Here is a 27,612-nt window from a genome sequence, read left to right as displayed (position 1 = left end):
GACCGCAGCCAGTTGAAAGCCGCAGAGGATCCCGCCTCGGAGACAGAAAGCCAGAACCAGCCTCGCTGGACTGCTGCACATAATTAACGAATTGACCACCATACCCCTTCCCCCATCTTCCTCCTTTTAACGCAAACAAAAAACACACGCATCTTCAAATCCTGTAAACTTTCTGTCTTTTTTATTTTTTAACTAAGAGGGGAAGAAAACAGAAGAGAAAACAAAAAGAAAGAAGCACTCAATTACACTGTAGCAGAACCCAAAACTCGAGAATAATTTGTAGCAAATGGCTTGAATCCAGCACAACCAATTCGCTTGCTTAACAGTTTCAGGTTCCTTTTTTTTTCTTTCTCAATTCTTATCTATTTATTTCCGATTAGAAGGAATGTTAACTCTTTTTTTTTTCTTTGTTTCTCTGTCATTTAATCATACAATTCTTTGCCTTCTTTTTAATTTTTGTACGATCATGATTATAAATATAAATAATTCGAATTTGATTAATCTAATGGAATAGTTGAATGTTCTTTTTTTTTTGATAGCTTCTGCTGCGATTAATGAATCAATTTTTAATATTCAGTAAAATGCTTGGATTAATTAATAGATTTTTTTACTGTTTTAGAGATGGATTACTGTCTTGGCGGTGAGAGTCCCGCAATTCTGCAGCTCCACAAATGGGGCCCTTCTAAGTTCAACATCGACTTGTCGGAATTTCGCGAGGGCTTTATATCACCGACCAGGGAGCTGTTGTTGTTACTGTCTTATCAATGTGAAGCCTTGCTCCTTCCTTTAGTTGCCGGTAAATAGACTTCGCCAAAATCCTTTTGTTTATGCATGCTATGATTATGGTCTTTTTTATGTATTTTTTTTCTGTAATCATTTTAGCAGGGGAATCTGTCAGTAATTGCGTCTCAGAACCTGTAGGTGATGAAAGGCTTCAATGTCAATCTTCGGAAGCGCTGAACTCGGAATTGTGTACTGAATCTAGTAGGTCAGATTTGAAGGATGATATTCCATGCTCTTCTGCATCTGCAGGGGATTTTGACAGTGGTTTTTCTCTTGAAAACGGATTTTTGAGATCTAATAACTGTGGTTATGTTCATGATGTGAATTCACTTGCTTGGGGTGTATGTGGGGATACTTATAATCAGCACAAGGAGGCTTCATTTAGAGAGTTTCTATTTGTGTCCAGCAGCGATGGTGTTACAGTGCATGCTTTTCGCAAGCCTGATATTGATGGAGGAACAACTAAATCTGCACTGGAGGGTGAATTTGGGCAAGGGCGGTGGGTTGATTGGGGCCCTTCCTCTATGCCAGCTCAATTTTTGAAGGTTCAGGACTCTTCCAGCTCGTGTTCTGAAAGCACTTCTACTGTCATGGCTGATGAAAGGGCTAATGGAAATAGAGGAAGTCTGCTAGACATGGATAAGGAAAGTGGGCCTGATGAGTTGTCGAAAGGTGTTGCTTCAAAGAGGTGGTTGCGTTCATTTTTCATCAAAGTCGAGACTATCAAATCCGAGGGTAACATCTGGACCAGGTTTCCAGAGAAGACATCTTTTCCTTGCTCTGCAGAGGTTGTTTCCTTTAGTGTTTTTGATAATACTTCACCACTTCTGAACCTACTTAATCAAGACTGTTCCATCGCAAATAGGGAGGAGAGCAATTGTGAAACCATTTTCAAACCAGAGAACGAGATAGCTGTAACCGAGTCTGATGGCTTGTATGATGATTTTTGTATTGGTTCATACAAATGCTCCAGAGTTTTCTCCAGCAATTCGTATGACCTAATTGGATTTGTCTTGACACTAGTCAATTCTGCTTCTGTGGGTACTGGGAATGAAAGTGAAAGAAGAAGGAAAAAAAGTCTACTTCTTGTTGGAAAGTTAGATAGTTGGGGAATCCAATGGGTTTCCTTAGTGAAGCTTGTGCAAAGTGTACATGTAGACCATGTATCGGAGTGGGCAGACTTTTGCTTTTCTGATAACCTTCTTGTTTGCCTAAATACTTCCGGGTTAATTTACTTTTATGCTGCAATGTCTGGTGAATTTGTTGCATATATAGATATTTTACGAGCTTCTGGATTAAACCCTCTTTCAGGCCTATGGAAGCGAGAAAAGGTGGCTATGCCCGCTGATTTACAGATCAAACAACTTGAAGTTCAATACAATTCAAATCCCCAATGTGTTGATTTCCTTGGAAAAAGGATGTTTAGAAAGTTGCTTATTGGATCCCATACATCCTTGTTAGCTGTAGTTGATAAATACGGAGTGGTATATGTCATGTCTACTAGTAACTATTTCTCAAACAACCATGGCGCTTATGATAAATTGCTTCAGCAGTTTCAACATTTAGGGCTTGGGATGTTTGTTGGCTGGAAGGTTGGTGGTTCTGACATAGGGCACCAATGGGTATACTCTAATGATCCATCCACTACGAATGAAAAATTCTCCTTTTTGGGTTATGCTGGAATAAACACGCTTGAGAAAATCCAAAACTTGAACCATCATGGGTGTGAAGACTTATTATTGAGTGGTTTTTCGGAGATAGCTGTTCACACGTTTCATGATTATGAAGCAAGTTCACACCTGGTGCGGAAAGTCTTGCTTCCCACTGAGAGATTTAATGAAGACGATTACGTCTGTTTTTCACCTATGGGAATCACTCGACTCATGAAGAAGCATGATGCTAAAAATCACAGAACCACTCAAGTTGTTCATTTTAATCTGCACTCAAGCTCAGCAGTTCATGATGATAGATGCTTGAATAATAGGGTTAACAAGTGTTATAGCCAAGGGAAAGAAGCTTCTGTTGGAGAAGCAGTTGGTTGTACCTTCCAGGGATTTTTTTATTTGGTGACTGAAGTTGGTCTTTCAGTTGTTCTTCCTTCTGTTTCTGCTGCATCTGATTTCCTTCCTGTTGAAGCCATTGGATATCAGCAGCGCACTACCAAAACAGACATTGGACAGCAATTAAAAAAAATGCTGGAAATAGGAGAGTCAATTGAACCCTTCTTACCTTGGAAAGTTGAAGTTTTGGATAGAGTTCTTCTCTATGAAGGCCCGGCAGAGGCAGATCAGTTATGTTTGACTAATGGTGAGATGAAAGTTCAAGTTTTGCAATTCCTAGCGTGCCATTATATAGCATGTTTATATGTCTGTAATGATATGGCATCTACAGATATATGCATGTTATATCATTTGAAGATTATGCTTGGTTTCCTTTCCAATACAAAGAAATTTTTATTTTATTTTTTATTAACGTTTATTGTCTACCTTTTGATTCCTTCCTCTCCCCCTCCATCGCTCGCATGCATGCGTGCACATTATTTTTTTTGTTCGATGCTTGCTGTGTGCTATTTCTGCTTCATTTTGTTCCATGTCCGATCAAATGAAATTAATGGTACTATAGGTACAAATAGATGACTGGTATTTACTAGACAAAGCATGCTTGCCCTTAATCCTTGTAATCAACCTTTGTTAGGGTGGATAATAGAATCGAATAATGATGCAGAATTTTCTCTAATTAAATGGAGGTGAGATTCATTGGGATCATTTTGTAAGTTGGTTAATCAGTTCTTAGCTGGACAAATGTGTATCCTTCTATATCATCAATCTTTATATGGGCGCCTAACAGAAATAAAATTAATGTGGGAGTTTCTGTGATCAGGTAGAGGTGTCACCAAGCAGGATCACTTGGTAAGCTTAGATTTTTTTTTGGTAGGCCCAAGTTAGAAGGGGTGCAAAGTTTGTGTGTTTTTTTTATTAGAATGTTCCTGGGATTTCAGTAGTCCAATTCTATTGTGCCAAAGATAGAGCATGTCCTTCAGCTTCTCAATTGAATGTTTGGAATGCTAAAATTAGTACCAATTTATCTCAAATGAGCTTTCTTTATTCGTGTCTTTTAGTTCCTTGTAAATAGGGGATGGATCTTGTGTACATTTTGGGAAGATTTGTGGGTGATAGACATTGATGCTATTTGAATTGCTTGTCTCCTATCTCTAACTTTTGTACCTAAAAGGGGAAATGTTTTTTTCGGACCTTTTGGTTTTTGAGAAATCTTAATATACGGAGAAGGTGGATTTTGGCTTCCTTGCTACAGATTCATGGTGCAGTTTGTATTTCTTGAAGAAGAGTTTTTTGGACACCTTCTGTCTCTTATCTCAGCAAGCTTTTCCTAGCTCACACACCTTTTGTCTATTTATATTTTAAGGCTAAGGTAGCTTCCAAGTTTAAGATGCTCGTTTGCTCTGTAGTTCTTGACTAGGTTAATACTAATGACTTGTTGCATGTGTGAGGCATCCTAAGGCATTGTTTCTGGATGTTTGTGTTTATGTTTTAGCAGCAAAACTTCAAGTTATCTACTTTTTCATTGCCCAGTTTATTTGGGAACAGGTTTTCTCTAATTTTTTTGAGAGCAGGGGTGTGTGGAATTAACTTGGAGGAGTTTATTTTGATATGAGTTTTGGATCCTGGGAGGATAAAGAGAGACTAATGTTTTAGGAGAGGTGATTTGTAAATGATATGGTGCTAGTAGATTTAGATGGAACACTTCCTAAAAATAGTTGATTTCGATGTACCTGGGATAATAATTTTATTAGCTTCTTTACAGTTCTTATATTAGGAGTTTTTGGAAGTTTTGTTGAGTGAATTTCTGGAGAATGGAGAGTGATTTAAGCTAATTTCTTTGTTTTCTGTTTTTGAGAGGATGTCTTGTCCTCCAATGATGCACTGCAATTTTCTTCTCTTCCTCAATTAAGTCCATTCAAAATTAAAAAAAATACTGCTAAAAAGATTTGTTACTGTGTTTTTGGCATGTAATTAGTTACCTAAGGGAGAGATGGTATGGAATTATGATAGCGGATAAGTTCCTATTGTATTCACTTGTCAAATATAAGTTTTGTTATGCATTATTAAGGCGCCTTTCTTTACTTGAGCAAGTTGCTTTTTGGACCTCAACTCCTGAGGCCATGACTGGGTAGCTGGCAGTTGGGTACCTTGTGCTTCATGTGGATATGTTTTATTTGTGTTGCGTCTTGACATATATGCAGAAGAGGCAAAGGCATCATAAACCAACAAAAAAGACAATTAATTAATGTTGTCCTAAACCATAAATGTTAAGGTCAAAAATTAAGTTTTTGAATTCTAGTTTGCTGCTAATCATCCAATTGAAAGCTCTGTCTCCTCATTGTTTTCTTCAATATTACTCGTGCCCGAGTAAAATTTAGATTTCATGTATAAAATTAGAATAGTCAAGAAGCATGTATTCAGATGCTAGTAACTGCCTTTTGCATTGTGAGTCTGCTCATGGAGTACAAATAGTATCTGTTCATTACACAGGGCCTGAATTGCTGCATGTGGATCTAACCATTACTTTTTTATTTGTATACTGTTTCTTTCCAAAGTTGGAAAGGATGACCGTTCATGTTATGTGGACGACATGGTTTTCCAAGATATAAGGTCACCGATAATTGAACTTGCTGTACCTGATGAGTGTATGCATTGTTGAGCTAATGATCACTTTAGGGTCCCACCAATGCAAGAATTACAATACATATGTGGGTTCAACAGTTGGTTTACTGTCAGGGCATAGCCATGTGGAATTTTTTTTTCTTATTTGCTATATTTTAGGACCTTTCTTATCTGTATGAATTGTTCTCCAGTTTCTCGAAATTGTTTATGGTGCAGCTTTGCTTCTTGTCTTGTAGTCAGTTTTTGGTTTCTGATTTACAATATAAAGGTGATTGGGTAGTGTCAGACATGCTTCTTTTTTGAAGTTTGAATGGACTTAAAACATTTTATTAATCATTTTAATCACTGCCATGTCAGGGTGGGAGTTGAAAATCTCTAGGTTGCGGCGGCTACAGATGGCATTGGAATACCTGAAATATGATGAAATTGAGCAGTAAGATTCTATACATCCAATTTTTTTTTTTAATTTCTTGTCTTGTTTAAAAGTGAAAATTTTATGCTCTGTATTGTGTGAAACTGTTGTTTATAAGGTTATGATCTTATGGTTTATATATTGGTTCATGGTAGAAGTTTGTGTATGTGTCTTCATGAACTTGCATGCATGAAAACACACTCACATGGACAATTAACCTTTATGTTTTAGTGGTGCCATTGCATGTATATGTAGGAATTATTTCTGAGTCCAAAAGGGTTTGAGGGGAATGTTCTGTTCCTGGTGATCCCTGTCCTTGGATCCGTCACAGTATATACATAGTCTGTAGAGATATCCATATTAACCCTCACAGGCACATGCATGTATGAACTCAGTGTTATTTGGCATTGTGGTGGCGGTATGTAAAATCCTCAAATAGCAGAAACTACAAGCTTTTTCTGTAAAACATCCAACACTTGTGAAAAAAGCTGAAATAGATGCTTTGCAGAAAAAAGCTCAAATGGATGTGAAAAAAGCTCATAACAAACAGGGTCACAAGTAAATTCTTAAGAAGGTTTTTATTGTATCTGTGCACATATGCACACTTGTCTATTGGGGCTGGGAGCTGCTTAAAGTTTCTAGATCAAGTGCCATTTTTATTTCACTGGGAACACCATCATGGTCATAATTACCAAGGTGCATCACTGTCGGGTGAATGTAGCTGGACATTGGTTTTCTGGGATCATTTTCGCCAAATGATATGCTCTCAAAGCTACTTCACTTAAACCGGTGACGGGGACATTAGGCCCAAGACATTGTTCACACGTTTGTTTGATCGATCATGAAGGACAACCCAACCCATGTGTTATTGGATTTTATTTAGGTTTATTTATTGATCTTAATTTAGTTATTGTTGGATATTTTATTTAGTGGGCTATAACCTCAATTATTTGTTCTAGTTAGGGTTTTAGTATTTACATTCTATTTTTCTAAATGTTAGACAATTTTTGATGAATTGAATAAAAATTGCAAAATTGCAGACTTTTCCAGCCCCCATCCTTCTCTTCAGCTTTTCTTCTCTTTCTTTGGCCTTTTCTTCTTAGCTTCTTCTTTCACTCTTCTTTCGCTTTAAATCTCTTTTGTCCCTTATCAACTGGCATAATGAAGAAGTAGCTAAATGTTTAATCCAACGGAGAGGGTGCAATTAATTTATCTCTTTTTTAAACTCTTCTCTTATTTAGATTAAATTTCTTCTTACTAAAAATAATTATCATAAGTCTTAACACATGCATATGTATACAAATGATGGAAAACCAGTTAGTCTAAATTATAAGGCTGTTAGGAAATGACATAGTTAATTTCTGTAAGCAGATTTTAAATTTTTTGTATTCTTCCTTTCTTTTTCTTGTTTTTTTAAGGGGGTGGGGTCCTCTTGACTATGAATTATCCTGTGTTTCATTGATACATTTTTTTTATTGATTCTGTAGTCTAACTTCTATTGGAAAACGTGTCCTTTGTATTCAATCACCTAGAATCTTTTGATCTTGAAAGGGTAATTCCAAAAACCGTTCCCTTATAGAGGACTGCGGGGTTTGGGCTGAATTTTTGAGTCAAATGCCTTGCACCTCCAAGTAGGATATACGGTTTCTAAAGAGCGCACTACTCCATTGTCCATTCCATATTGGAGGAATTTTTTTTTTTTTTTACATAAATCAACTGATCCTTGATCTCATATTGTGTGGATCAATTATTTAATCACAAAAAAGGACCAAAATATGGTTGTTCTGTTGGCAGTAGTAATATAGTAGGTTGATTAAGAGTTATTCAATTTTATTTATTACTAATTTTTTATGGTTCAACAGATCTCTGGAAATGCTTGTAGGCATCAATCTAGCAGAAGAAGGCATTTTGAGATTGCTTTTTGCTGCAATTTATCTGATGTCTCATAGAAATAGCAATGATAATGAGGTCTCTGCTGCATCAAGGTAAACGTTTTTGTTCTGATTGTTATTCATATTCGTAAATGAGGTTACAGTTTTTTCATGATTAATGAAAGAAATTGCTAGAAAGATACTAATGCATGTCAAATTTTAGGTTTGTGCAAATTTTGCTCCTTTCTAGAGTTCATCAACTTATCTGGATCTTGATATCTATGCATTTGTTTGACAATGTTAAAGATTGTTGATTGTACAGAATTGACAATCATATCATTATAGATTACAATTCTTCGGCATACATTAAAGTTTTTCTGATTTTGATCTTGTTTCCTGTATACACCTGATATTTTACATATTTGGTTCTTTATCTTTCTATATTTAGTTCCTTTTGTTCTTAGAATTGTTTGGTTAACTCGAACTTGAAAGGGCTAAAGACTGCAACCAAAAAAAAAAAAAAATGAGGAAGAGGAAGAAGAAGACAATGACTTTATAGAAAGGGGGTTGGAAGAACATAAAATGAAACAATGCTCAATTAATCTTAATTAATTATAAACATTCTCCCCACAGTATAATGGACATTTTTGCATAGGCTCATAAAAAGCCCTAAAAGAGTTCTAGTTAAAATAAGGAAGTAAAATCCCTACTAGAATAAAATACTAAATAATATTAATTGATAACAAGTTCTTAACTAATGAAACCTATCCTAGATAATAATTCCTAATATTATAAAATAAATTGAAAATCATTCTTCTATATTGCATCATCTTCCTTGGTTGGAAAAACTCGACTTCGAGTTTTAAAATGTTCGATTAAAAACCCAAAGTTTGATATGTCAACCTAAGGCTTGCAATCACATTCTTGGACTTGATAGCAATGCCTTTTGTTATGGGAGGAAATAGTGATGGTAGCACGAAGCTTTTCTCCACAATTGATCAACTTGTATAACTTGCTCTTTCATGATATCTTCAATGATGGGATTGAGTTCCTGGCTTGTTGGGTTTGATTAAGTGTATTCTTAAACTTGATTCTTGACAATAGATCATTAACTGGATTATTATGGTATCTAGGAGCCTTTTTGAGTTTCCAGTAGCATTTTTTCCGCAAATAAAAGAATGGATTTTGCTTCTTCATCATCTCATAATAAAAAATAAAAATAAGGAGATTGAGTGCTGTTGTTTACTTAACGATCTAAGCCACAGTTTAGATTGCCCATGGGCCAATAATTTATCTGCTAGATCAGCCATGCTCTACTTAACTCGGAACGGATGGAACCCCTAGTGGATTTCTGTTATTTATTCCTGGATCCCTCTTTGCTGTACACCATGCTGTCTACTGTTTAGCTTTTGAATAGCTTGTTTTTTTTTTCCTTTTAATTCCTCAAATCTGCATCACAGGCTCCTTGCATTAGCCAGCCACTTTACAACCAAAATGATCCGGAAATGTGGGTCGCTCCAGCATAAGAAAGATGCATATGTATTACCGGGTTTTAGGAGGACCCGTTTACTTTCTCTTCCACCAGTTCTACCACATAAAGTACAGAACAAAATGGGGGCCTCAAGAAGTCTTCATGATATGGCTCACCTTTTAGAGATTATTCGGAATCTTCAATATCGACTGAGCTCAAAATTCAAGAAGACTGGCCTGGGATTGGTATGCTTCTGCGTGCTTACAACACACTTTTGAATTGTTTGCTTCTTATCTGCTGCTAACCACGTTATATTTTTGAATGCTATAGGTGGATGGTAGGGAGGAATTAAGCTTGGTGGAGGCAAATTTATCACAGGATGAATCTCAGCTTTCTATTCTTTCAGCAGATGCTGCATTATCAGAGACACCAAACCAACAAGAACTTTTGGCCTCTATGTTTTCTGTCGGTTCTACTAATGAGAAGCTTGTTTTGATGTATCAGGATTCCTTGGATTTCAGAACTCACTTGGATATAGAAGATTCAAATGGAGTATCTGTTCTTGTGCCACAGGGTGGTAATTTGGGAAAGAAGGTTTTTCCATTTGAAAATCCTAAAGAGATGATTGCACGATGGAAATTGGATAATTTAGACCTAAATACTGTGGTTAAAGATGCACTACTATCTGGTCGTCTCCCTTTGGCAGTTCTACAATTGCATCTTCATCGTTCTAAAGATTCAGAAACCAGTAAAGAAATGCCTGATACTTTCAGTGAAGTTCGTGACATTGGAAGAGCCATTGCTTATGACCTATTTTTAAAGGTAGCTTAATTATGTTTATTAGACAAAGCCAAAGGTGCAGTGATTTATATTATGCATTAATCATTCATGATAAACAGGGGGAAACTGAACCTGCTGTTGCAACGTTGCAAAGGCTTGGAGAGGATGTTGAAACCTGCCTCAAGCAGCTATTTTTTGGCACGGTCAGGAGATCTCTTCGACTTCAAGTTGCAGAGGATATGAGAAGATATGGTTACCTGGGAGCATATGAAAGGGAAACATTTGAGAAGATATTACTCATTGAGGTACCTGAAATTTGTCATCATCCATTCCATTTTAGAGTCGTGGTTTAATTTTGGATTTCAACTCTGATGAGAATTTCTTCTTCTTTTTTTACTGGAAAGAGGATGTACCCTAGCAGTAGTTTCTGGAGAACTTTTGTTGGTCAGCAGGAGGCACTAAAGAAAGCTACGTCAACTTTAAATTCACCAGCACAAATTAAGCTGCAGCTATTGCCATCACATATGTTTAGCAATCTTACAATTGAGTGTGGTGAAATTGATGGAGTAGTTTTAGGCTCATGGACAAGCATAAATGGGAACTCTCCTGATCCTGTGGTTGACGAAGATACTGCTCATGCTGGATATTGGGCTGCTGCTGCAGTGTGGTCTAGTGCCTGGGACCAGAGAACCATTGATCGTGTAAGTACTTTAGTTCCTTTTCTTTTCTTGTACTATGGATCTTTGGAGTGTGGCATGCCATCTGAAGCCAGAATGAAGGAATATGAAATCCTGTGCTAAGATGGGACCTGGTCCATGCTAAAAGTTTGAGAGTGATGTCTATGATGTGGCAGTTTTTGTTTCTTTACTGAATTTCTACAGCATGTGACCACAATAGTTACTGATTTATCAACTTACTCCTTTGGATGGTCAAGTAAAACATACAAGGATGCAGGTCGCTAATTTATTTCAATTGATTCTGCGGTAAAGATGCCAAATTTAGCACTTGTCTAATCCAGAAGAAGTGAAGATTGAACTTTTGGAAATAGAAGGATGTCATTTAGAAGCTACATGTTTTATTTATTACTGTTATTTTTTTGCAAGACATGCAATGTGGAATGGGCAAGTGCTGCAGTTCTTTTCTCATACTCTCTTATGATGTTTGCCTCTTTCCCATCACAACAATGCTTCACTTGACAAAAATTTAGAATGTTGAGGCATTGGCACTTGAACAATTAAAGGGAATTCAATGGTGTATCTTTTCAGCTGCCATGGCAAATTCAGTTGATGTTTGTCGTACTTTGTTAGCTCTTTAATAATCTTTCCCCATTTTCACTTTATGCTTTCTAATTATCTGTGCTGGATGTTTTATTTGTTACTCAGCTCAAATTGCAGCTGTTAGAGGGTTAATTAAAACATCTAAACTTGTAAATTATGAAATAGAATCTATATATATTGAACTTTAAGATTCTCTTTTCTGTTACTTGTGCTCACATCGTTTTCATTTATAGTTTCTATAAGGCTTTAATTTGACGATGGGTTTTAATCCTCTCCATAATTTTTTGCTTTTATACAGATAGTTTTGGACCAACCTTTCATTATGGGTGTTCATGTATTGTGGGAATCTCAACTAGAGTACTATCTATGCCACAATGACTGTGAGGAAGTTTCCAAACTTTTGGACTTCATACCCACATCTGTTTTATCGGATGGAAACCTCCAGATCACTTTGGACAACTTACAGCGTGCTACAGAGGTTGGATCCAATTGTGAATTTCCTGAGTACAACAGTTACATATGCTCCATTGAAGAATTGGATTCTGTGTGCATTGATATTCCAGGGGTCAAGATTTTCAGGTTTCCTGCCAATGCATTTTGCTCCATGTGGTTAAGGAATTTCATGGAGCAGGAGCTTGCAAAGAAATTTATATTTTTGAATGAATACTGGGAAGGCACTGGTGAGATTGTAGCTCTGCTAGCTCGTTCAGGCCTCATAACTAGCAGGTCTGATAAAATGACAATGGAGGATTATTCTGCTGAGGTTTCATCTGATCTCAATATCACAAATGATGGAAGGTTTCATGTTGTTTGCAAGGAAGCTTTGCATAAATTACTCGTACATTACTGTGTTCAATATAACTTGCCAAACCTTTTGGACCTTTACCATGACCATCACAAATTGGTTCTAGATAATGATTCGCTTGGTTCATTGCAAGAAGCTGCTGTAAGTTTCCTCATGCCCACTGAGTCTAACTATTCTTGATGTGGTATTTTCTCTGAATCTTTGCTTATGTACAGCTGTGCATTCATATTGGTATTATGCACTTTCTACTCTCTTCTGCTTATAGGTTCGTGAACTGCTGTATCTAGCAGCTCTAGTTATGACGTATTATTATATTTTCACCTATCTGATAGGTTAATGGTTTAATTCAGACAGCATCTAGGTGTTTTCTGTAAAAGCAGTTAATTTCTCCCTCTCCCTCTACATATATTTGTTTATGCGTACTCATTTTTAAAATAGAGAAGGCTATTATCCAGTAATATTCCCAAGTAGTAACATCTTATTCATCTTTCATATCCTGCATTTATTGCAAATGACACCCTGGCAGCTAGTACCTTCTTAAATTTTTGCTACGCTAGTTGGACAAGTATTTCAGTTTGAGAGTTAGACAAGTATGTCATTTTGAGTGTTTATGTATGTCCTGTGCACTTCAGTCTCCAATTCAGGAAGGCATCACCATTTCTTTCCTGGGAAATTTAATCATCTGTCACACTGCAGGTCCAAATATATAACTTGTTTAGTTGTTGTAGCAAACTACTTTGTTTTTGACAAATAATGCTTTTAAAAAAACCATCTTGAGGCCTGATTAAGGAGTACAGAAATGTTAATGACGGTAAAAGATAGAACTTGGAGGTGATCTTCTTCAGAGGGACCTTTTAATAGACCCTGTAATTTATAGAATCCTGAACAAGTTTGTGCATCTCTGGCTGTTTCAGATTATCTGCTTTGCCAGAAAAAAAAATAAATCTTTCTCTCTCATACAGGCTTTGGGTTCATGAAGCTCAGAGCTTGTGTTCCTCTTTGCTAGCGACAGTACTAGGGCTTCTTATGTTTTAGTGATTTGCGATTCCCTTGACTATCTGCTATATTATGCCAAACTCTTCAGATCCCAGCCCAATCTCTCTCTGCAATATCCAAACGTTACCTTTTTTTTTTGTTCATTTCGGAATCCAAGTCTTTCTATGTACTTAGCTAAATGAAAAGGATAGAATGGAGAAATAAGAAGGAAAAATCTTTTTTGACACAGATCACTGCGAGTGGGTGGGGATGGGTAAGTTGATATGGAAGAAGAGTGATTAAGAGAAACCTGCCTTGGGCTAATGGGCTTCTTTTTATCATATAGTAACTAGCATATCTGCTCTGAGCTACTTCTCACATGGCAGCCAAAAAAGCCGTTACTTATAGTCTAACAAGAGTCATAGAATTGAAGGGAGAGTTTGGAGACAGTCTTATCCTTCTGCATTTTTTTGAAGCAGCTGCTTTCAAGTTTTGATATCTTCTAGTGTTTTAATTCCAGCACTTTATTGCATCAAGCCCTTTGTCATATAATTTTATTATGTCAGCATTTTGTATGAATTGGCTGCTTTTATCTTTTGAATTATAAGTCGGGCACTTCTACCATTGCATCGGGCCCTTTGCCATATGTTATTATGCCAAATCTCTCTCTCTCCCCCTCTCTCCCTTTGACATATCTTCTACATGCTTTTGTTGTTTTCCAAATGGATTTCTATGCATCCAATTTTCAGATCTATCCTTGCCTTCAAATTTGAACTTAACGAGTCACACTTGGAATTTATCTGTATCTGACATCCATTTCAAAGCTTATGTTTATATTCAATATCATATGGCATGCTGGTTTACTCCTTTTGTATACCCGAGTTGAAAGCACACTCCAGGCTTGTATCCGTACCATATTTAGCATGGACTTTCCAGATTGGGATTTGTAAGTAGGAGGAATTACGATATGGAGAGCATGGTGTGGATGTAGAGAAAAAAGGAAACAGGATGATGAGTGAGTGAATAATGTTAAGGCATGTTGAGAAAGCCAAAGAGTAGAGACATCATTGTTTTGCCTGGGATAGTTTTTACTAGGAAAATTACGAATAGTGTCTTTCCATTCAGTGGTTCTCAGCTGTGGTGGTTTTGAAATCAATCCTTCTAGGTGACTACTGAGTGGAGTAGTGCCCAACCAAAATGCATGGCTTACATTGGAAAAGATCTCTTGCACAGAATTGATAAAAAAGAAGCTGTCTGTCTTCAATCGATCGTGTGCTGGCAAAGTTGTGAAATCATTGCTTAACTTGTATGATTTATAATTTTCTAGTGGAATCTCTCTGCTTCATCCATGGTCTTTACGTAATAGAGTGAATGTCTGCATTTGTGTGCACGTGTTTTTGCCTCTCCATACAAGAATTTAACAGCTTAGCAGGCTGCATTTATGCCTACAAGACTGTAACTCTTTCCTTTTCCGTGATCTTTTAAATTTCCCCAAAATGTTTTCTTCACAAAATTGAGCCTTTCCTATCCAGAGGGGGATATGATGTGATTTACTATCTTTCAACTTCCAAATTCAATTTTACTCCAAAATGGGTTATTTTGGTGAAGCTATTGTTTAGTTTTGAATAACATACTTCAATGGTGGACTGCAAGAGTTAATTTATCCAATTATAACTTAATTGTGACAAATATTTATATTCTTTCTCTTTATTGTATTGGTTATCATTCTGGATCTTTCTGATATTGTTACTTTATCTTTATTCTTTAACAATTTACACATACACTGATCTGCTTCATTTTCTTTATCTGATGCTTCTTGTTCAGGGTGATTGTCAATGGGCAAAATGGTTGCTTTTATCTATGATTAAGGGGCATGAATATGATGCATCATTCTGCAATGCTCGAACAATAATGTCACCTAATTTAGTTCCTGATAGCAACCTCAATGCTCTGGAGATCGATGAAATAATTCATACTGTTGATGATATAGCGGAAGGTGGGGGTGAAATGGCAGCTTTAGCAACTCTAATGTATGCCACTGACCCAATACAAAATTGCTTGAGTAGTGGTAGTGTGAAAAGGCACGGTAGCTCCTCAGCTCAGTGCACTTTGGAAAACCTCAGGCCCACTTTGCAGCAATTTCCTACTCTGTGGCGCACTCTTGTTGCAGCAAGTTTTGGTCATGACACAGCTTCTAATTTCTTGGGTCCTAAGGGAAATACAAATGGTAGGCCAACCAATTATATTTCTTTGATTTGTTAATCCATGGGGAGAGGAAAATCAGCTGAATGTTTTTGGTTTCCTGTTGCTGATTCTTTTAATTGCTTGCTGTTTATGTATCTGGAAATTCAGCTCTAGCAAACTATCTAAACTGGCATGACAATATCTTCTTCTCCACTACACGTGATACTTCACTTCTACAAATGCTGCCGTGCTGGTTTCCTAAGGCTGTGCGGAGATTGATTCAGCTTCATATTCAGGTTGCTTTTGAGCTCCATCATGTCTCTGAAATCTGCGTCTTATTTCTTACTTTTTTGTGATTGATTTCAGCTTTCTTGTCATAAATGAGTATATAAATAGGTATCTCACTAAACTTTATGCCATGCTGGTTTCCTAAGAGGTATCCTAGGTCTTCTGATGACTTACAATATTGTTCTTTTGCTTTGTTGGAAATACTTACATATATCTTGATTTTTGCATGACATGCAGGGTCCTCTTGGTTGGCAGTCAGTGTCAGGTCTGCCTGCTGGAGAAACTTTGTTGTGCAGAGACTTTGATTTTTTCATGCATGCTGAGGAACATACAGAGATAAATGGTGTCTACTGGGAGGCAACTATCCAAAAGCATGTTCAAGAGGAACTCTACAATTCTTCACTTGAGGTATATATATGCGCGCGCGCGTGCATGCTCGCTCGTGCACGCATGTGTACCATATATGTATATTGATTTTAAGTCCATAAAATTAATCTTTGTGAAATTTTTCTAGAGAATTCAACTTTATCATAGGCATTGTATCTTGAAATTTCAGTTGCAATTTTTTATGGAACTTTAAATGGAATCTTTCACTTAATCTGTATGTAGGCGAATTTGCAAAAAAGGAGGGAAACCATTTTCTTTTTAGAAATCCTATTTTCTATATAATGTTTATTAGTTGCTATGTACTTCTTTTCCCTAAAACAGGCTTCTGTATAGTGGAATGAAATTCATAGAAGTTTTCTTTTGGGAATGCTTTGTTTGGTACAACAACTATGCTAATGGTAAGAAAGTGGAGATATTTTATTTTTAGCTTGTTAGAATAGCATTAGGCATTTGGCTTACAGTCTACAACTTTTGTCTTTTGCATGCACTCACATACACTGACTTGACCATGCATGTTATGCTATGATGATTCCCACCCTTCTGTGTTCTTCTCATTTTGGCCACTTACTCATTGTAGCTCCTAATTTTAGCATTTTCAAATCCTAAATATGAGCCAATGGGAAACGAGACATGAACATCAATTGTTTGTGAGTTTTGTTTACGCAGTCTCGCGTGCTGGTGTTGACTAGTTGTTTCAAAGAGCTGTTGTAATGGGTCAAACTTTTTTTTGGTTATGCTTCAGCTTTTCTTTCCACCTTTCTTTTTGGTTCCTGGGAAAAAAAGAAAGAGAGAATCTTCCTTTTCATTGACACCTCCATTCATGTCTTCTTCATTATCTGATTGTGTTGCATTAAATTCAGGAAACTAAACTTGGGCTTGAGCACCATTTACATCGTGGGCGTGCACTTGCAGCATTTAACCATATCCTTGGTGTTAGAGCTCAAAAGTTGAAATTAGAAGGCCAATCTGGTGCTTCATCACATGGACAACGAAATGTTCAGTCAGATGTTCAGGCCCTTCTTGCACCTTTGACACAAAGTGAAGAGGCTGCTCTTTCATCGGTAAGGATTAACTGAGTAGAATTGTATTTTTTCAAATTAGCTATTTTTGGGGCTATTATTTGGTGCAATAATAGAAATCTTGGACTTGCAACTGTAAGTGTATGTGTCCACATGATTTTAAATCATGGTTATACTAATGATTAAGTTGTAGTGATGCTTTGAGCTAAGGGAGGATTTTCCAGTGATAATCTTCCTGGCTTTTGGCAGCGCATTTCCCTTGTTATACTGATATCCTTTAGCTGAAAGCATAGGCTTTCTTTTTCAACCAAGACTGATATTTCACTACTGTTGGAGTGGATCCAAACTTCCTTGTGGCTTTCACTACCTGATCGACTCAATTCTTGCCTTGATTTTCTTCTTCCATTTGTGCCCCCCAATCTATGTCTCTAATGTACCTCAAACCTTGTTTAATTACAAATGGTTGCCCAGCCTGTGTCATTACTGGGGCTCCCCAGGCCATACTGCCTATAGCTGTCAGACCGTTGTTATTGTTGATGAATCATCAACATTCATCAACAATAACAACGGTCTGACAGCTATAGGCAGTATGGCCTGGTTAGCCCCAGTAATGACACAGGCTGGGCAACCATTTGTAATTAAACAAAATCCAGCACAGTTTGCCATTTTACACTAGACCATAGATCCCTGAAAAGGTGGAGTTTTTCAGGTTGAGTTTGAAAAATAACATATTTGTGCCACCTCATATCATTACACTCCATTTCCATAAAGAGGCCAACCTTCTTTGCTGGAAGTTCAATATTATAGCCTGTCTATAACTGTTTAAAGCATACCACAAGGCCTGACCCCGAGAAGGTTCTTGAACAAAGCAATCTGCCAAGGCTTCTTTAAAACTGCTTATCAAAATTCCAGGGGCCTTCTCAAATACTTTGTGTTTGTCTTCCCTTGAAAGAATTGGAAGTGAAATAATCTTGCCTATCTTATCAATATCTAAACCTCTCAAAGGCTTCCACTCATGCCTCATTGTTGCCTTCAAATGTTGGAAAATTGGACAACCTCTCTGTCCATTGTTTCCCAATGAGGTGTAAGGATGCCTTGTTTTTGGTTGGACAATTGATATCCCATGCCCTCTACCTGTTTCAACATCCTTATATTTCTCTTTCATGCCTAGAAGCGAAAGCCCTATCTGCGTAAGATACTAGGGCAAAGCAGGGGATGGTGGTTTACAGAAATATAAGAGAAGTCACACAAATTGGTGCTTCATTTTCTGATGGTTATTTGAGTGTAAATGATTTACATGCTAAAATAATTTATGCCTTCCAATGATGGAGCCAGTTCTTTTGTAATGGAGGCCAATTCAATTGATTTTCATTTGCGGTTGCAGACTTGTGCATGCAGAAAGCGTTCTGTTAACAGTACTTTTTGTTTATCTGACCTAAGTGATGCCATGTAAAATATCTTTTGGGACTTGAATTTTCAGGTCATTCCACTTGCTATTGCTCATTTTATGGATTCTGTGTTGGTTTCATCATGCGCTTTTCTCCTGGAGCTTTGTGGTTTATCTGCCAGCATGCTTCACGTGGATGTCTCTGCCTTGAGGCGGATATCTTCATTTTACAAATTAAGTGAGAACAATGAGAAATATAGCCAAATTTCACCCCAAGGTTCTGCATTTCAATCGATATCACATGGAGGTAATGTGGTAGAGTCTCTAGCACGATCACTTGCCGATGAATATCTACACAAGGATCGTGTAACTAACTCTAAGTTAAAGGGGACTTCAAATTCATTCGCTGGTAAACAATCTTCAAGAGCTCTCATGCTAGTCCTGCAGCATTTGGAGAAAGCTAGTCTTCCACTAATGATGGATGGAAAGACTTGTGGATCTTGGCTGCTGACTGGTATTGGTGATGGAACTGAATTAAGAGATCAACAAAAAGTAGCAAGCCAACACTGGAATTTAGTTACACTCTTCTGTCAGATGCATCAACTTCCCTTAAGCACAAAGTATCTTACTGTTTTAGCGAGAGACAATGATTGGGTAATTATCTTTTCTCAACTTCATAGAGGCAACAAAAAGAAAAAAGAAAAATAATGTTTGGATTTGCCTGTATCATGTCCTTCGTTTGATTTGTTATGGCATGCTTTCTTCATTTTGATTTTAATAAACTCCAGCTCCTAATCTTATGTTCCCTTTGTCTTCTACAAGGTTGGATTTCTGTCTGAAGCTCAGATTGGAGGATACCCTTTTGATTCAGTTGTCCAAGTAGTACATATCATTTGCCTCTAATTATTCTTTGAATCCAGGTTATGCTACAAAAGATTCTGATGGAATTTTCCCTATTTATGGTGTTATGATATTATTTTGCAGGCAACCAAGGAGTTCAGTGATCCACGTCTCAAAATTCATATATTAACTGTCTTAAAAGGCATGCAGTCGAGAAAGAAATCTGGTTCTCCAGCATATACATATACAGGGAAAAGTGGGAGTGAAACTCACTGTTTCCAAGAAGACATGCTTATTCCTGCTGAGCTCTTTAGAATTTTAGCAGACTGTGAGAAGCAGAAAAATCCTGGAGAGTCTCTCTTGAAGAAAGCAAAGGAGATGTCCTGGTCAATTTTGGCAATGATTGCATCGTGCTTTCCTGATGCGTCTCCCTTGTCCTGCCTAACAGTTTGGCTGGAAATCACTGCAGCAAGGTTATCCCATGATCTAAATGAAATAGTGCTTTGCAGTTCTATATTCTTACACCTTTTCAAGCTTTTAGATGCTCAAGCATTGTGTTGTAGTCACTTTTTGTATTTTGTTTCATATTTGGTATGTTCTTCATGAGTTCTGTGCTTCCTTGTGAATTCATTTTATTGTTGAATTATATTTACAGGGAAACTTCATCCATCAAGGTGAATGACATTGCATCCCAGATTGCAGATAATGTTGAAGCTGCTGTGCAAGCTACGAATTCCCTGCCAGCAGGTAGCAGGGTCTTAACAGTTCATTACAATCGGCAGAATGCAAAACGTAGGCGGCTTATGGAGCCAATGTATGTGGATTCATTGGTTGCCATCGATGATGTTTCAACTACTTATGGTGGTGCAACAAGGCCTGCTTCCCAAGGCGCGGTTGCTGAAGAGGAAAGAAAAGTAGATTTTGGTGAAAAAAATGTTTCAAGTGATTCTGACGAAGGACCTGTGTCTCTCTCTAAGATGGTGGCAGTGCTTTGTGAACAACGGTTGTTTCTACCTTTGCTGAGAGCTTTTGAAATGTTTCTTCCTTCATGTTCTTTTCTACCTTTCATCCGTGCTCTTCAGGTCTGAATAAACTTACAGCCCGCTTTTCTCATTCTTGTTATTTGTTGATGTGTAGAAAAATTTATTATCTTAGTAATAGATATTGAATGCTGTGAATATAGAGGTTGACCTTTCTTTCTTTCCCCCTTTTGCCATTTGTCCAACAAAAGGGACATAAGGCCTGATTCCACAGAGGCAGGCTAAAGGTTTATTTCCTAGTTTCCTACCACCACAATTAAGGCATTCACTTGAGGTCCAATGCATCACCAAATTTAGATACTAAGAGAATACTAAGTGAAGGCCGTCTAACACATGCAAAAGAGAATCTTACAAACTGAAATCTGAACTTTTCATATTGTTCTCCAAAGGGCTTCTGGAAACAACTTGCATTTGTATTAAAGCATGAAGGAAATTCTTGCCTGTTGTTCTTGTGATCTTTGTTTACTATCTGTTCTCATCTACTTGTCTCAAATGCATACTTAGCCAATGGAAGTTCAATTTTCAGAGAACCAGAATCCTAAGCTTGACTTTTGTCATCAGATTATGTTCATTATGTTTTGTTGTATGTCTTGTTTGCATGGGCATGGAGTAAACTGAGGACCATTGTAAAGCACCTTGAACTAAACAGGATGGGATGGATGGAACTTTTGAAACACAATTAAAAACAATGTTCTTTATTTTTATTTTTTTTGTGTGGAGTAACTTTGCTGGCCAACCATATCTTGTATGATTATTTTCTTTTTCCTTTTCCTTTTTGGTAATATTTTTATTTTGAGACAAATTTTGCTTGTTTTGGCTTGAGTTGTGGAAACAATGAGATCATTGGGATCATCATGTTCTGACAGAAACTTAACCTATTTCTTCCCTTTCAGGCATTTTCTCAAATGCGCCTGTCTGAAGCTTCAGCCCATCTGGGTTCCTTTTCTGTCAGGATAAAGGACGAACAAACCAGTATGCAGGCAAACATAGTAATTGAAGGGCAGGTCAGAACTTCATGGATAAGCTCGGCTGCTGTAAAAGCTGCCAATGCCATGCTTTTAACTTGTCCATCTCCTTATGAAAAAAGATGTTTATTACAACTTCTTGCTGCTACGGACTTCGGTGATGGCGGATCTACCGCAACATACTATCGACGACTTTACTGGAAAATCAATTTAGCGGAGCCTTCACTGCGGAAGGATGATGCTTTACATCTTGGAAATCAGGCTCTAGATGATGCTTCACTTTTAGAAGCACTGGAAAAGAATGGGCATTGGGAGCAAGCACGTAACTGGGCCAGGCAATTGGATGCCAGTGGTGGACCTTGGAAATCTGCTGTTCACCATGTTACTGAAATTCAGGTATACTCAGGGTTTTCTGTGAATGTGACTAAATTTTAATATTTTTTCTCATAAACAAGTATTACATGAGTAATTTGTAATACATCCTCCCATGAAAGCAACTTGAATCAAAACAACTTCTCTTCATAATCGGACTCTTACAAGTTATGGATCATATATTTTATCTTGATTAAAAAATTCCATTCGTATACTAATAGTCACAAAATAAAGTTGATTGAAAGTGCATTTAAATCGCCATCATTACTTGCAAAAACATGAGAGAGATGATAGCTTCTCACTCTTATATTATTCATTATTTGGGCCAATATTCATTTCTTATTTTGGATTGAACAGGTTATTAGGAGAGGAGAAAATTAGTATTTTGAAGGATATAAATTAGATTTTTATAGATTAGATAGGTACAAGTTTATTGAGATGGAGATAAATGGAGACTGATTTATATATCTGATTGAGAACTCTTAAATATGAAGAGAGATGCAATAATTAACCAGTATAAATTACAACAATTGACTATTCTCAAGGCAACTTAACATACAATTAAACACGCCCACGCACACACAAGGTTGTAAAATTGTTAAATGGTCTCTACTCAACTAAAGTTTCCCTGAGAATGAGTTGAAGCATTGGATACCAAGTGTTCAAAAGAATCATAAGTGTTTCGTCCATGCAATTACTTTGTGGTGATTTTGATTGCTAAAGGTAATTTTTACACTGTTAAGTATTTTATTTAGGATTACTTGGTAATTGTTTAAGTTAGTCTTCATTTGAAATTGGAGGTTTTCTTTAGACATTATTTGTTTTAATGAATTGTTTATGTGTGAATTGATAAATCAATGGATGGGTACATGCCCTCATGCTTTGTTGTTTTTACCCATAAATGTTACTCAGTAAGAATATTATTGCACTAGAATGCCTTTCCATGTCTTCGACTAAGTTTGTCTTTGGAAGGCTTTAAAGCAACTGGGCAGTTTCCTTGAATCAACTTCTGTTTGATTCCTTTGGTTACAATGTTAAAAATTCGAAATATATTATGCATTGATGGGATGGATGCTATTAGCAAGCATGACACACTTTTCATGTTCATAATCAGAAGTCCAAGTGTTTGTGGTATACTCTTGATGTCCCAACTTTTCTTGGTCCCCTCAAATTTCAGGCTGAATCCATGGTAGCTGAGTGGAAAGAGTTCCTTTGGGATGTCCCAGAAGAAAGAGTTGCTTTATGGGGCCACTGTCAGACACTGTTCATCAGATATTCCTTCCCTCCTTTACAGGTGTATTTTATTAGCAGCTGTCATCATTGAGAATCATGTTTTGCAACTTGCTACTAATGCCTTGAGCTCGTGTGCTTGCACATGATTTGCAGGCTGGGTTATTTTTCCTTAAACATGCTGAAGCTGTTGAGAAAGATCTTCCAGCGAGAGAGCTTCATGAATTGCTGCTGCTTTCTCTTCAGTGGTTAAGTGGGATGATAACTTTGTCCAATCCGTAAGTGTTGAATCACAAATTAAATTTCCATTTCTCCTATTTTTAGGAAGATTGTTTCTGACATATGTGGTGATTTTATCAGAGTTTATCCATTGCACCTTCTGCGAGAAATTGAGACTAGAGTATGGCTCTTGGCAGTAGAATCAGAAGCTCAGGCAAAGAGTGATAGAGACTTTACTACAACAACTTCCAGTGGTGATCCTGCTATTGGAAATGCTTCCAATATCATTGACAAGACAGCAAGTTTAATAACAAAGATGGACAATCATATCAATACAATGAGAAGCAGAACTGTAGAAAAACAAGATGCAAGGGAAAATAACTTGGCACAGCACAAAAACCAAGTATTGGATTCCATCACTCAGACAGCTGGGGGTAGTACAAAGACTAAACGGAGGGCCAAAGGCAATGTGCTGTCACGACGACCATTAATGGACCCCATAGATAAAAGTACTGAGCCTGAAGATTGTTCCACTAACTTCATTTCTAGAATTGACTTGCCATTGCTAGATGAAAACTTAAAGATAGAAATGTCTTTCTCGAAGTGGGAGGAAAGGGTTGGACCTGCAGAGCTGGAAAGAGCTGTTCTTTCTTTACTGGAGTTTGGACAAATAACAGCTTCCAAGCAACTTCAACATAAGCTGTCTCCAGCACACACCCCTCCTGAATTTAAACTTGTTGATGTTGCTCTAAAGCTTGGAGCAATAACAACCCCTGGTAGCAAAATATCCACATCAATGCTTGATGAGGAAACACGTTCTGTTGTCAAGTCATATAATATATTAACTGAGAAGCATCTGCTTGATCCACTGCAGGTTACTTTCCAAATATCCGATGTTTCTTCTTTTCTCAAATTTGGCATCTTATTCTATACAAATATGCTTGTTTATTAATATGAAAATTTAATTTGCTTTGATTTTTCCCTTTCTAAGTCCTATTTTTGCAGTCCATTGTCGTTGCTAACCATGTCCTTATGTGATGTCTTGTTGCATAATGGACGCATGGATTGGAATTTTTGACTATGCCAATGAAGGTCTTGGAGAGCTTAGCAACAATTTTTACTGAAGGAAGTGGACGTGGACTGTGTAAGAGAATTATAGCAGTTGTAAAAGCTGCAAATGTCTTGGGTCTTTCTTTCTTGGAGGCATTTGATAAGCAGCCAATCGAATTGCTTCGGCTGCTTGCTCTTAAAGCACAAGAATCATTTGAAGAAGCATCTCTCATAGTGCAAACTCATTCCATGCCAGCTGCTAGTATTGCTCGAATTCTTGCAGAATCCTTTCTCAAGGTCTGGTGTCTCTTTTCCCTTGTGTATCTTTTTTCTTTGGCATATTTTATTCTTAAATTCATGTCATAGGATTCCATCTTTTGAAATAGGGTGCGATGTTTCTTGATCAGTAGACTAAATATGATGTTTCTGGTTTGATCCAAGTTGGTTTTGTAGACTGTTTGATGAACTTGGTATAATAAATAGTTTTGGAACTTTTCTTTTTTTTCGTGTGTAAATGGCAACGTACCTGGAGACTGCATATCATATTCCTTGCCCATTTTTTCATGAAGTGAACCAAGTCCTATGCAATCTAGTACTTGTTATCGATGATGTAAATTATTTGCATTGCTGACATATTACAGGGTCTACTGGCTGCGCATCGTGGGGGATATATGGATTCTCAGAAGGAGGAAGGACCTGCTCCTCTATTATGGAGATTTTCTGACTTCTTAAAGTGGGCGGAGCTTTGCCCTTCTGAACCTGAAATTGGTCACTCGTTGATGCGTTTGGTGATTACTGGACAGGAAATACCACATGCCTGTGAGGTATTGTCATTATAAGTGAGCATTGATAGTATTTCTATGTGCCTAAATGACAATCATTTTCAACAACTGTTATGAGCACTGATAGTATTTCTATGTGCCCAAATGGCAATCATTTTCAACAACCGTTATGACTTTGTTAACGGTCATTCAGTCTATTAGAAGGGACAACTTGATAGCACTTCCTGCTGAAGAAGAAAATGGATGATAAAAAAGGCGAATCTGGATTTTGTTCAATCCTGTTATTGATAATCATAAACTTTTGTTTTACTGGGAATTTATTGTTTTAGGTTGAGCTTCTTATCCTGTCACACCACTTCTACAAATCATCAGCATGCCTTGATGGAGTTGATGTTCTTGTAGCCCTTGCTGCAACCAGGGTGGAAGCTTATGTGTCTGAGGGTGATTTTCCATGTTTGGCTCGCCTGATAACTGGAGTAGGAAATTTCCATGCTCTTAATTTCATTCTTGGCATTCTCATAGAAAACGGTCAGCTGGATCTTCTTCTTCAGAAATATTCAGCTGCTGCAGAGACAAATGTGGAAACTGCTGAGGCTGTCAGAGGATTTCGAATGGCTGTTCTTACATCACTGAAGCATTTCAACCCTGAAGATCATGATGCATTTGCTATGGTCCGTATGGTCTTCATTTCTCTATTTTGTGAAGTGAACATTAAATATGGGTTGTGAAAAAGTATTATACTAGTTGGTAAGATACTTAAAAGAAAATATTGTAATTCAAGTGGAAAGGATGGAAACCATACAAGGTCAGCCTAAAATGGGTTAGGTTGTAGTAAAAAAGAATTCAGTTTATAAGCATCTTATAGAGTATATGATTTTAAACAGAGTAATTGTGAGAAGAGAATTGTTATGGCTGACTAATTTTTTTTCTGATTAAGGCATTTAGCCCTTATTTAGTGGAGTATATGATTGTGGGATGCATATGCTGTATTATTAGATTCCTTGGGGATAGGTTTCATATTAGTCTGTTGTTCATGTGTGTTCATGATAACTTGTTCCTTTTAAAATCTAGTGTAGGACTCCTACATTTAGGAAATGAACTCTCTTGGATGCAATATGAAGATATATCATATAAAAATACACGGCTTGCAATGTCACCCTATTATGCAAATCTGTTTCTTTCAGCTTTTCTTGGCTTATTTGGTCTCAGCTCATTTTTTTCATGCACTACAATGGGGACACAGAATCCACATTTTTTATTTTTTTGACAAGGACCATTTTCTGAGTGCAAGTGAATGTGTCTCAGGTTGCCACTGCGAGCATGCAGGTTTGAGTGGCAACGTGCTTTGGCAGGATAGACACGTTGTTTGACTTATTATCTTTTGCATGCTAAGTGGCATGGCTTGGTGCTTTGAGTGAGATTTCAATAAGATCCATTTTAAACTGTAAAATCTGGTGATTTATCTGTTTCTTCATTTGGATAAACATCGCTCGTCTCTTGTTCAGGTCTATAACCACTTTGACATGAAGCATGAAACTGCTGCTCTTTTAGAGTCACGAGCATGGCAGTCTTCTGAGCAGTGGTTTCACCGTTATGACAAGGACCAAAATGAAGATCTCCTTGAGTCCATGCGATATTTCATTGAAGCGGCTGAAGTTCACTCTTCCATTGATGCTGGCAATAAAACTCGCGGAGCTTGTGCTCACGCATCCCTTGTTTCCCTGCAAATTCGAATGCCAGATTGCAAGTGGCTGAACTTGTCTGAAACCAATGCCAGGAGATTGTTGGTTGAGCAATCCTATTTCCAGGAGGCCTTAATTGTTGCTGAAGCCTATGGTCTTAACCAGCCAAGTGAGTGGGCACTGGTACTTTGGAATCAGATGTTAAAACCAGAACTAACTGAAGAGTTTGTTGCTGAATTTGTGGCTGTGCTTCCACTTCAGCCTTCAATGCTTGTTGAATTGGCTAGATTCTACAGAGCTGAGGTAGCAGCCAGAGGTGACCAATCCCAATTCTCAGTTTGGCTGACTGGAGGTGGCTTACCTGCAGAATGGGCTAAATATCTGGGGAGATCGTTCAGATGCTTGTTAAAGAGGACACGGGATTTGAGGTTAAGGTTGCAGTTGGCCACCATTGCAACTGGTTTCACTGACATCATTGATACATGTATGAATGCATTGGATAAGGTTCCTGACAATGCTGCACCACTAGTCCTCAGGAAAGGGCATGGCGGTGCCTACCTCCCCTTGATGTGAAAATGGAAGCAACACTGAACTTGATTATGATGGCCGGTGGTGGGAAATATTGGTGATAGCAGCAGGATGCTATATCCTTGTAATATCTTGTGAAGGACGTGAAATTGACACAGTTGTAAATTAGCTTAGCGAAAGAGTTTGAAAGGGTACTTTACTTTTCCAACTTAGATTGAACAGGCTAGGTGATTCAGAATGGTGGCTTGAAGAAGTAAAGAATATACGTAGATCAGCTCAATTAGTTTATACAACTGAAGCAGTGTAAATTGGTTTGGTTCTTTTTGCGGTTTGGTGGTGTGCTATTGGGGACATGTTTAGTTTTTATTTCCCTTTTGATGCCATGAGCGAGGCCAAGTCATTTTTGTAACAAATGTACAATTTCAGTATACCTGGTTCAATATAAAATTGCATTGTTTTTTTGTTTTTTTGACAATCTCTCGTGCTCCTACAGGTGAACATTTACACAAAACCATGTTGGAGAATTAGCCATGATGGTGAAGGAAAAGGCGAGAGTCCCCAAGAGACGGCCCTGTAGTCAAGA

General features: G+C 37.4%; 1 protein-coding gene across 3 annotated transcripts; it reads left to right on the top strand.

Moving 5' to 3' along the window:
* On the top strand, positions 1-27,498 carry LOC105123888 (spatacsin carboxy-terminus protein). Of its 3 annotated transcripts, none has more exons than XM_011023655.1 (26): positions 1-332; positions 620-796; positions 886-3,090; positions 5,823-5,898; positions 7,740-7,862; positions 9,209-9,464; positions 9,550-10,041; positions 10,119-10,304; positions 10,404-10,700; positions 11,575-12,222; positions 14,881-15,283; positions 15,409-15,536; positions 15,766-15,936; positions 16,776-16,976; positions 18,415-18,975; positions 19,144-19,203; positions 19,306-19,634; positions 19,817-20,243; positions 21,095-21,562; positions 22,716-22,832; positions 22,925-23,046; positions 23,129-23,861; positions 24,080-24,334; positions 24,679-24,861; positions 25,149-25,490; positions 26,325-27,498. In XM_011023655.1, exons 2-26 carry the CDS (start codon positions 622-624, stop codon positions 27,072-27,074), a joined length of 9,708 nt encoding a protein of 3,235 aa, XP_011021957.1. In that variant the 5' UTR covers positions 1-332; positions 620-621; the 3' UTR covers positions 27,075-27,498. The 3 variants fall into 3 exon arrangements, with proteins under 3 accessions (XP_011021957.1, XP_011021956.1, XP_011021954.1); XM_011023654.1 differs by having other exon boundaries at positions 883-3,090; positions 19,144-19,200; XM_011023652.1 differs by having other exon boundaries at positions 883-3,090.
* Positions 27,499-27,612: the final 114 nt, after the last annotated feature.

This window comes from Populus euphratica, unplaced genomic scaffold (assembly GCF_000495115.2).
Source record: "Populus euphratica unplaced genomic scaffold, PopEup_1.0 scaffold12.1, whole genome shotgun sequence".
Lineage (NCBI taxonomy): Eukaryota > Viridiplantae > Streptophyta > Magnoliopsida > Malpighiales > Salicaceae > Populus > Populus euphratica.
Note: the sequence above shows the minus strand (reverse complement) of the source record. Positions and strands in the feature narration are given on the sequence as shown.

Excerpts from the sequence above, each read along its gene's own strand:
- LOC105123888 (XM_011023652.1), top strand. The coding sequence starts at position 622 with ATGGATTACTGTCTTGGCGGTGAGAGTCCCGCAATTCTGCAGCTCCAC. Across the intron at positions 10,701-11,574 it reads ACCAGAGAACCATTGATCGT|ATAGTTTTGGACCAACCTTT; the intron begins GTAAGTACTTTA and ends GCTTTTATACAG. Across the intron at positions 15,284-15,408 it reads TCCTAAGGGAAATACAAATG|CTCTAGCAAACTATCTAAAC; the intron begins GTAGGCCAACCA and ends CTGGAAATTCAG.